At 42.4% G+C, this 11,709-nt stretch overlaps 1 protein-coding gene across 1 annotated transcript; it reads right to left on the reverse strand.

Moving 5' to 3' along the window:
* Nucleotides 1-11,032: 11,032 nt before the first annotated feature.
* LOC137946605 (uncharacterized mitochondrial protein AtMg00860-like) lies at nucleotides 11,033-11,403 on the reverse strand. Its single transcript, XM_068792939.1, has 2 exons — nucleotides 11,394-11,403; nucleotides 11,033-11,346 (listed from the first exon to the last, which is right to left on the reverse strand). Exons 1-2 carry the CDS (start codon nucleotides 11,401-11,403, stop codon nucleotides 11,033-11,035), a joined length of 324 nt encoding a protein of 107 aa, XP_068649040.1.
* Between the last annotated feature and the right edge of the window lie 306 nt (nucleotides 11,404-11,709).

Raw genomic sequence — 11,709 nt, forward strand, 5'->3', positions numbered from 1 at the left:
ATTCCGAAAAGTGTTTGTAATTTTTAGGGATTGTAAATTCTTTTTATTTTTATAAATCCGGTTCTGCAATCATCAAGAAAAGGGCGAGGCGGGGCATTTTTAACAGTGTGTTGACCCCCAATCCATATGTCATTCCTTAAAAAAATATAGCCCGTTATGCATGATAAATCACTTTACAATCATCTATGATCGTTAGGTCAGCTTATTGTAAATGAGCAAAATAATGGCTTGTTTGACTCGGGTAAATATCCCACCTCACGTTCACTTGAGAATTTAATGTTATTCACTTTATAAAGTTTGGATCCATAGGGCATTTTCTTCTTTAACATGTTTCATGCATGTATATCCATTTTTTAAAATGTGTGTGGAAAAATCTCTTTCTTATAAAATTCCGAGGTATTAGGGTTGAACTTGTGGAATTTCCCAATAAAGGATAACAAAGCTTTTGTGTTCATTTGTGGGGTGTGAATAAATTTTCTTTACTTACATTTGTTTATTGTTTTAAATTCTTTCCATACATAAACTCTAAAACTTTCATTTTTTTGTGATCTATTTGCCTTTTATCTTTTTTCTTGTTTACGAGATGAAGGGAAAGAAAAACTCAAGTTTTGATTTAAGAAAAAAATATACATATAAAATGGAAATGCACAATGCACAAATGTAGAGAGAGATAATTCCAAAAAGTGTTTGCAATTTTTAGGGATTGTAAACTCTTTTCAACTTTTATATATCAGGTTCAACAATCGTCGGGAAAAGGGGGAGGCGGGGGATTTTTAAATTAGTGTTGACTCCCAATCCATAAGTAATTCCTTACAAAAATATATCCCATTAGGCTTGATAAATTACTTTACAATCATCTATGATCGTTAGGTCAGCTTTTTATAAATGTGCAAAATAATGGCTTTATGATTCGGGTAAATATCCTACCGCACGTTCACTTGAGAATTTAATGTTATTCTCTTTAAAATTTTTGGATCCATAGGTCATTTGCATCTTTAACATGTTTCAAGCATGCATATCAATTTTTTAAAACATGAGTAGAAAAATATCTTTCTTCAAAAATTTCGAGCAATTAGGGTTGAATTTGTGGAACTTCCTATACTTGGATAACAAAACTTTTGAGTTCATTTGTGGTGTGTGAATAAATTTTCTTTACTTACATTTTTTAAGCATGACAAATCACTTTACAATCATCTATGATCGTTAGGTCAGCTTTTTGTAAATAGGCAAAATAATGGCATGTTTGACTCGAGTAAATATACTACCGCATGTTCACTTGAGAATTTAATGTTATTCTCTTTAAAAGGTTTGGATCCATCGGCCATTTGCATTTTTAACATGTTTCAAACATGCATATCCATTTCTTAAAACATGTGTAGAAAAATCTCTTTCTTATAAAATTCCTTGCTATTAGGGTTTAACTAGAGGAATTTCTCAAACTTGGATAACAAAATTTTTGTGTTCATTAGTGGTGTGTGAATAAATTTTCTTTACATACATTTTTTTATTGCTTTAAATTTTTTCCATACGTAAATTCTAAAATTTTCTTTTTGTTGTGATCTATTTGCCTGCTATATCTTTTACTGTATACGAAATGAATGGAAAGAGAAAAAACAAGTTTTGATTTAAGAAAAAAGTATACATCTAAAATTAAAATGGACAATGCACTAATGTAGAGAGAGATAATTCCAAAAAGTGTGTGTAATTTTAAGGGATTGTAAACTCTTTTTAGTTTTTATATATCAGGTTCTGCAATCGTTGGGAAAAGGAGGAGGCGGGGGATTTTTAACTGAGTGTTGATTCCAAATCCATAAGTCATTCCTTAAAATTTGCCAACCAGAAAATTATGGCGGTGTTGAGTCATGGCTTTGGTGAAGACATCAGCCACTTGGTGATCCGAAGAGATGTGAGGAAGCGATATCACTTGACGCTCCAAGGTGTCACAAATAGAATGAAAATCAACCTCAATGTGCTTGGTGTGTTCATGGAAAACAGGATTGGTAGCAATCTGAATAGCACTAGTGTTATCTGCATGAAGGGGTGTTGAGGTGGTCTGAGGAAACTCAAGTACTACAAGGAGACCGCTGAGCCATATAATTTCAGAACACGCAGTAGACATGGCTCGATACTCTGCCTCAGTAGATAACTTGGACACACACCAACCTGATAACTTGGACACACACCAACCTGATAACTTGGACATACACCAACTTGTAGTAGAGCGAAGGGAATCAGGGCACCCATCCCAATCAGCATCTCTATAGGCAACAAGTTGAAGAGACGAGCCCGTAGGAAAGAATAACCCATGAGTAGGAGAACCTCAAACATAGCGAATAATGCATCAAACTGCTTCAAGATGAAGATGCCATGGAGAAGACATAAATTGACCGACCTGATGAACGACATAAGAGATATTCGGGTGAGTCGTGTTCAAGTAGATGAGACTCCCAACTAAACACCGAGAGAGAGTAGGATCACCAAGGTCCCCTTCATCTTTCCGGTATTTCACATTGACCTCTATAGGAGTACCAACAGAAGAGGTGTCCGCCAAACCAGCTAAGGTAATAATATCTTGAGTATACTTGTGCTGATTTGAGAAAATAGCTTTGTCCCGATGGTGTACTTCTAGTCCTAAGAAGTACGTGAGTTGTCCTAGATCTTTCATATGGAACTTCGAATGTAGAAGACGCTAAAGCTTAGTAATCAGGCCAAAGTGTTGTGATCTCTAACCATGGACCGTGTGATTTGACGAAGGGAGAGATCTTCTTGCAACTCGCGGGCAGAACCAGGACACCTTGATCTTCCTATTTGACCTATGATGACGATTTGTGATTGAAAAATGGAATGGAATGAGGATAGGGAGGAATGAACTCAGAATCAAGTGGAGAAGGGAAACCAGGCTCATCAAAGGGAGATTTGAACCTTGGGTTCCTCAATGGGAACACTATTAGGTTCTTCCCTTGCCATGGATTGAGTCACCCTTCTTTCCTCTCTTCCCTCCATGGATGATCTTGACGTTGGAAGAGAATTCTTGTTTCTTGAACGAGTAATGGTGGAACTCAATTAGAATGAAGGAGCTTTGGAGGAAGCTCAACCTTGGACCTCAAAGGGATAATCCGACCTAGACCTCTGAGGGAGAATCTGTCCTATAAAATATAATTTTCTCAATACTTGCCTCTCCCCTCCTTCATGTCCCCATAAATAGGGTTGAGGACGAAAATACAAAGATGACCCATAGGTCAAGTGGTTCACGCCACATTACACTGAACCAACCCAAAGTAAACCAAACCAAATAAAGTAAACCCAACCGAATTGAAATTATATGAAAAGTAAATTGACATAATTTAATTCCTATGCCTATGGATAACTCGTGATGCTATGGAGTCCATAACATCACCCCCCCCCCCCCCTCCCCCCCCTAGAGAAAGAGCTTGTCCTCAAGCTCAAAGTATGGGTAGAGGGTGCGAAACGCCGTTAATGGCTCCCATGTCGTGTCACTGGGGTCAACATCTGCCCATTGCTCTAAGATCTCCCAATCACCCTGAATACGGCGAGTTTGTAATACCTATGCCGGGGTAGAAAGTACACGTCCCTCATGGAGTGGGGGCAGCGGGGTGTGCAGCAAAGGCGAATCACCTTGGAAGGCCTTTCATTGTGAGACATGAAAGATGTTGTGAATTCTGGCCTCTGGCGGAAGCTGCAATCTGTAGGCCACTGTCCCAATGCGGTCCATCACCTGAATGGGACCATAATATTTAGGAGAGAGCTTGTGACGTTTGGAGGCTGTCAACGACAACTGCCTGTAGTGTTGGAGATGAAACCAAACATAATCTCTAGGAGAAAAGAAGACTTCCTGGTGCTTCTTGTCATAATATTTTTTCATAGAATGTTGTGCCTCCTGTAGATGAGTGTGCACCTAAGTGATGAATGTGTCTCTTTCAGCTAATGCTTGGTCCAAATTGGTGACTTTAGAGGCCCCTGGTTCATAGGCTAAAAGACGGGGAGGTTCTCTACCATATACCACCATGAATGGGGTTGTGCCGAGTGCGCTGTGGTAGGAGGTGTTGTAACAGAACTCAGCCCAGGCGAGCCACTTAACCCACCTCTTAGGTGAGTCCCCCACGAAACAGCGGAAATGTATTTCAATGGTTCTGTTGACGACCTCTGTCTGGCCATCAGTCTGCGGAGGGTATGCTGAAGAAAAGGCTAACGTTGTGCCCTGTAACTTGAAGAGTTCTTTCCAGAAGGTACTTGTAAAGATTGCATCCCTATCACTGGTAACTGAATTAGGCATCCCATGTTAGCGGACAATGTTATCCATAAAAAGTTGAGCGATCTGAGTTGCAGTGTAAGGATGCGCCGGAGGAATGAAATGCCCATACTTAGAGAAACGATCCACCACTACAAGGATAACAGATTTACCCGATGAAGACGGAAGTCCATCTATGAAGTCCATAGAAATATCAGACTAGACCGGTGACGGACGCTGAAGTGGTTGGAGCAACCCAGCTGGACTTAATGTTTCAGCTTTATTCCGTTGACAAGTCTGACAAGCTGCCACATAATCAGCTATACTACGCTTCATGCCCCTCCAATAAAATTCCCTACTGATCCAAAAATATGTTTTTTGTCGGGCCTCATGTGTACTGTCATGGAAGGAGGCTAAAATGCTGTTAATCAGAGGGGATGTGTGGTGTAGAAAAATTTTGCTTTTGTAGAGGACGAGATTGTCCTGAACCCTCCAATTGTTTGCCACTGTTCCCTTCTGGATGTCCTGGCATAAGGAGATAATATCTGGGTACTATTGTGCCTCTTCCCGTATAGAATCCAACAAGAGAGCTCTGGGCTGACTGATGGCATTTAATTGCGACTCTGGAACATCCCGGCAAGATAATGCATCCGCCCCTACATTCAAACTTCCCGGTTTATACTTGACAGAAAAGTCAAATCCCATAAGCTTACTTAACCAATGTTGTTGTGGTGAAGTAGTGAGACACTGCTCAAGATGATACTTGAGGCTGCAATGATCAGTGCGAATAAAAAAAGAACGTCCCCATAGATAAGGGCACCAATGCTGTATAGCTTTCGCCAGTCCGATCAATTCCCTCTCATAAGCTGCCAACTTGTGGTGGTGTTGGCCCAGTTGACGGCTAAAATAAGCAATCGGGTGGCCCTGTTGGTGCAACACTGCGCCAATACCGCCCCCCGAAGCATCACATTCCACTACAAATGACTCATCAAAGTCGGGGAGCTGCAAAACTGGGGTTGATGATAAGGCGTCTTTCAATTGCTAAAAGGAATGAGGTGCTGTCTCTGACTAGGTAAAAGCATTTTTCTTGAGGAGATTATTGAGTAGAGCTGCAAGCTGGCCATAGCTATGAATAAATTTTTTATAATATCCAGCTAGGCCCAAAAATCCTCTTAAGGCTGTAATAGATGTAGGAATAGGCCAATCTGTGACAGCCTGTATCTTACTCTGGTCTACCTTCACCCCTGTTGTTGAAATAACGTGGCCCAAGTATGCCACTTCTGATGTGCCCATAGAACATTTTGACCGATTTAAAACCAAATGATGTGAACGTATGAGAGAAAATACCTGGTGAAGGTGCTGAAGATGTTCTTCCCAGCTGTTGCTATAGACCAAAATATAGTCGAAAAATACCAATATGTATCTTCTCAAGAGAGAGGAAAATACCTCATTCATGAGGGCTTGGAAGGTGGAAGGCGCATTTGACAGACCAAATGGCATTACGAGGAATTCAAAATGACTGTGATGCGTAAGGAACACTGTTTTCTCCACATCTGATGGTTGAACCCGGATTTGATGATAGCCAGATTTCAAATCGAGTTTAGTAAAAATAGTAGCTCCATGTAGCTCGTCTAACAGCTTGTCCACCACTGGAATAGGAAATTTATCTTTAATCGTATGGGCATTGAGTTGTCGATAATACACACAGAACCTCCATGACTTATCATGCTTGCGGACTAGTAATACCGGTGAGGAAAAAGGAGACCTGCTAGGCTGAATAATACCCTGTGCTAACATCTGCTGGCACTGCCTTTCAGTCTCATCCTTTAGTAAGTGGGGTTAACGATACAGATGCACCATTACCGACTCAGTACCAGTTTTCAAACGGATACGGTGATCATAGTGCCTAATTGGCTGTAAGGCAGTAGGGTCTTGAAAGATATCTTCAAATTCTGTAAGTAAGTGAGATAACTTACATGTGTTTGTGGACTGGACCTGGGCAACCTGTAGTGTGCAGGTGAGTGGTGCTTGTGTGCCATGCAATATAATCTGATGTTGGTCCTCTATAAAAGACATGGTTAGAGCTTGGAAATCCCATTGTATTGGTCCCAACAATTGTAGCCATTTAAGTTCCTAGTACCAAATCGAATCCTGACAGTGGAATCACCAGAAAATCTGCAACAAATGCATGTCCCTCAATATCAAAGTGTGTGGCTGGTGAGATGCCTACACTAGTAATTTTAGCCCCATTGGCTACTGATACAGAAAGACCAGTCTGTTACTGTACTACTAACCCAAGTTGTTCTGCCGCCTGCTGACTGATGAAATTATGTGTACTGCTCGAGTCAACTAAAGCCAATAATTGTAAATGATGTAATTGGGCTTTAACCTGCATTGTGCTTGAACTGCATAGACAAGTCATAGCATGAAGGGAAATCTCTGGACCTTCTTGGTCAGTTTCCACAATTTCCTCCTCTGGTGGTATTTCTTCTCCATCCTCCCACAGACATATACTGAATAATCATTTGTAGTGGTGTCCAATGACATATTGTTCATCACAGTTAAAATAGAGACCCTTGGCCTTTCTCTAGTCCATTTCCTGTCTAGTAAGTGTTTTGAAGTAAGGAGCAGGTGGAGCCGAATTAGAGATGTCTGGGCGTGGGGCTGCACTGTCTCTAAATCTTGGAGGTCCATAGGAAGGGTTTGGCGCTGAGGCACTGTGCCTCCCTGGACAAGCTAGTTTTCTGACCAGTGACTCCTTTAGAACATGCTGCTTGTGCTCAATTGCCTTGGCTAAATTCATAGTGTGGTCTAAATCTGAAGGAGCATGTAATTCAACTTCTAATCTCAGAGCTTCTGTCGAACCAGCAGTAAAAATATGGACAAACTGTGTGTGGCTGACAAACTGGTTTGCTCGAGCTAACCTTTCCTGGAAGGGTTTTTGGTACACCTCTAGTGATCCAGTTTGTTTGTAATTGATTAATTCTCCCAATGGATTGCTACTTGCTGGGGGACCAAATCTCATCATGCAAGACTGTCTAAAAGTTGCCCAATCCTGAACTACTTGGTCATTTCGGAATTGGTGGTACCATAGAAGCCATCAAGCATGCGGTAGGCGGCCAAATACACTTTTTCATCCACATGTGTTTTTTGATGATAAAAGAACTGATCACACTTGGCTAACCAAATCAAAGGGTCCTTAGACCCATCATACGTAGGAAAGTCAAGTTTTAAATACCTGGGCACAGTGTTTGGTCCTTGAACGGCAGGCCCCAGATGGGGATGGTGTTGACGCATTGGTGGTTGTGGGGGAGGTTGTGGAGAGTATGGCTGACCCAATAACTTGGAACCTTTTCTCCATTAGCCACTGAAACCAAAGCTATTGGCTGTGGTTGAATATGAAGTTGTAATTGTTGGGCAGCAGTGAAACTCAAAAAATTATAAGTACTACTGGAGTCCACTAGATTTAAGAGTGGTTGGGCGTTGACCATGTCACATATTTGCATTGTTTTGGTGGACTGGAGGTCCATGATGGCATGGAGAGAAATTGCAGGTTCTTCCACCTCTGGGGCTGGTTCCTCCTCATCTCCCACTTACAACCAAAATAATTTTTTGTATTGATGCCCAAACGTGTACTGCTCATCACAATTATAACATAAAACTTTTGACCATCGTTGTACCATCTCTGCCCTGTTCAATTTTATGATGAATGCTGGTTGAGACGGACTGGGCTTAGGGGCTATAGGGGCGCCTGCAGGAACATTAGTGCGCCATGGTTGCCCTGTGGATGTAGCTCCAGCAGTAGATCTCCCTCCTTTCCAAATAGGCCTTCGGCATTGAATCTTCTGTTTGGCTTCTAATGTTCTGGCCAAATTCATTGTTCGTGCTAAATTAGGAGGGGCAAGGAGTTCCACTTCTAAACTTAGGGACTCTGTCAAACCTACTGTACATAACCCCACCTGTTGATCCACCCTGACAATCTTGTTGGCCCTGGCCAATTTTTCTTGGAATAATTTTTGATAGTGCTCGTCATTACCTATTTGGCGTAGCAGCACTAAATCCCCCAATGGGTTGCTTTGAGCTGATGGCCCAAACCGAATTGTACACAACTCTTTAAATTCCTCCTAGTCTAAATTCAGATTCTCCACTTCTAACTGATGACCCCAAAGCTGCGCTTCATCGAGCATGTGAAAGGCGGCCAATCTCACCTTGTCTATTTCAGCCGTCCGTTGGTGAGAATTTTTTTTTTCACTCCTATAAACCCAGATTAAAGTGTCATCAGACCCCTTAAAATTTGGAAAGTCCAATTTTGTATATCTCGGAATGGTCCCTCCCCTTGGACCAAAACCCACACCATTTGCTGGATGCTCTGTTCGTCCAACAAAATGTTCCCCTTGCGTGGTCGCAGGGCTTCTCCCATCTTCCCGAGGGGTTGGGTTTCTTGCCCACATCCATTCATCTATCTTAATAGATAAAACTTGAACTTGTGCATTTATCTGGTGAGAAACTCTATTGTCCACCAACGCAGCTAGATGCCCCTCACTCTCTTCTTGCCCTGCGTGTATCATTTCTCTGATGGTGGCTAGCAATTCCTCATTGTTGGATGTGTTGTGGTCTCTGACCATGTAGCGAGTAATCCTACGATGGGAGAGCTTTTCTGGAATTTCCAAGCTTGAGTTTGGTTTCTGACTTCTCTCTGGATGACCGATGAGGATGAATACGGAATGGAAGTGAGATGGAGAAGAGAAGTCAAAACTGGAGAAGGAGATTAAGACTTGTCGAAGGGAGTCTTCACCTTGGGTTCCAGGGAACGCCGACCCTGGTTCCTTTCGGAGAACGCAGATCCCGTGAATATTTCTTTTGTTCCTTCATTCCTTCTCTACTGCCTCATAAACAAAGGCTCAAGCTCAAGAGTTATGAACTATTACAAAACTGCCCTTAGGCCTTCCTACTTTAATATAAAAGAATATAAACTCCTAATGCAAGTCACTTCTCTACTGAGTCATCGAATCGAGTCATCCTCGTTGCCTTTGGGCTACTCATTCAGCTATCGAGTCCACAACATCACTCCCCTCCTGGAAAACGAGGTTGTCCTCAATCTCGAATGTGGGGTAGACCTGTTGGAAGACTGCGAGGTCCTCTCACGTGGCAGTTGTGGGGTTATTCTGACGAGCCTACAAGATTTTATATGGCATGAGAGAGATTTATCCATCATCCATGGGTGGTAGAGCAGAAGGGTGCGGAGGTGCACTGCCCTTGAAGGGCTTGAGGAGTGACACATGGAACACGTCATGTATCTTGGCATCTGGAGGAAATTGGAGCCTATATGCGACTTCCCCAATCTTGTGAGTAATCTAGAATGGCCCAAAATATTTGTTGGATTGCTTGTGCCTACGGCCTATCAAGGAAGCTTATCGGTAATGTTGGAGTTTGAGCCACACAAAATCACCTATGTTATACCGGATGTCCCTGTGACCCTAGTCATAATAGTTTTTCATACGTACTTGTGCTTGGCTGAGTCACTGGCGAATAACTTTCAATAACCGATCGCGACCCAGGAGAGCTTTATCAACCGCTTTGACTCGAGTGGAGCCATGGTCATATGAAAGGAGATGTGGAGGGTCCCTGCCATACACTATCTGAAATGGAGTGTCCTTTAATGCTGTGTGCAAGGAAGTGTTGTATGAGTACTCCACCCAGGGAATGCAATCCACCCACTTCTTCGGTCGGTCACCTACCAGGCAGTGTAAGTACATGGCAATGGTGCGGTTAAGTACTTCAGTCTGGCCATCGGATTGAGGGTGATAGGCTGAAGAAAAATTCAGTTTGGTGCTGTAAAATTTAAAAAGATCCCACCTGAATTGACTTGTAAAAATAACATTCCGATCACTGACAATGGACTCCGGAATGCCATGGAGGCAGACAATGAGTGTGAAGAAGACTTGGGCTACTGATGCTGCCTTGTATGGATGCTCCATGGGGATGAAATGACCGTATTTGGAGAAATGGTCCACAACCACTAAAATAATGGATTTCCCATAAGACTTTGAGAGAATCTCAATAAAATCCATAGATAAGTCGGCCCATACCTGTGTGGGAAGTTGTAGCGGTTGTAGTACCCCGACAAGTGATAAAAGCTCCACCTTGTTTCTCTAACACACCGGGCAAGCAGCTACATAGGCTGCAATGGATGATTTCAGACCCTCCCAATAAAAGTCTCTACGGGTCCGAAGTAGTGTCTTTTGAATCCCTTCATGGTAGCTATCATGATAAGCTGATACTACCTTGGCAATGATAGGAGACGATTGTGGCAAATAGATGCAGTGCTGATAGTGAATGATGTCATTATGCACAGTCCAAGTTGGGCCCATAGTTCCATCAGCAATTTGCTGCTTTAATTCTTGCAATTCATGGGTGGTGAGGTGTGTCTCCTTGATGGAGTCCAATAGGACTGGAGTTGGGCGACTTATGGCAGCTAAGTGTGGGGATTCTTCGGGTCGGTGCGGCTGCTGCATTCAATTTACCGGCCTTGTGTTCCACTGAAAAGTCGAATCAAAACAATTTTCTAATCTACTATTTTTGAGGAGAGGTGGAAATACGCTGATCAAGCAGGTATTTCAAACTTTAATGGTTCGTGCGGATGAGAAATTCTCTGCCCCATAGATAAGGTCACCAGTGACGGATTGCCTTTGCCAAGCCAATCAGTTCGTGTTCATAGGCTGGTAACTTGTGTTGATGAGTGGCGAGTTAGCGGCTGAAATAAGCAATAGGGTGGTTGGACTTTTATAGTACTACGCCGATACCCCCTCCGGATGCATCACATTCAACCACGAAAAGCTCTTCAAAATTTGGCAATTGTAAGACTGGCTCTATTGCAAGAGCTGTTTTCAGAGTTTGGAAGGCTGTGTTGGTTTCCTCATTCCATACAAATGCATTGCGATGCAGCAGGTTAGTTAAGGGTGCTACTAGGGCCGCAAAGTTCGAAATGAACTTCCGATAATACCCGGCTAAGCCCAAAAAAACCCTCAAGGCGGAGACATTTTGTGGAGGAGGCCAATGTGTCACTGTTGTAATTTTTTCCGGGTCCACTAAGACCCCTGCCACCGTAATAATGTGTTATGGACTCAATAGCATCACGTGTTACCAGCAGGCATATGAATTAATTAATGTGGTTTTCAATTTTCATGTAATTGATTTGGTTTGGTTTACAATTTATTTGGCTTGAACCAGTGACCCAAGGGTCTAAAGTGTATTTGGCATCCTCAACCCTATTTAAGGGGACGGCTAGGTTAATGAAAGGTAGCGATTGAGTTAGTAAATTAGCCCAGATTAATTTAGATAACAGGTCGAGAGCTCCTTCAAGCTCTTCCCCGTTTTCCCCAATTCCCCTTTCCAAATTTCTTTCTTCATCACTCCATCAATCTATCTCTACGTCAAGCAAGGCAATGGAAGGAAGAGAA

This window comes from Aristolochia californica, unplaced genomic scaffold, assembly GCF_029961685.1.
Source record: "Aristolochia californica isolate CCGP_79_NKW_82.1479 unplaced genomic scaffold, dmAriCali1.0.hap1 SCAF_1, whole genome shotgun sequence".
NCBI classification, from domain to species: Eukaryota; Viridiplantae; Streptophyta; class Magnoliopsida; order Piperales; family Aristolochiaceae; genus Aristolochia; species Aristolochia californica.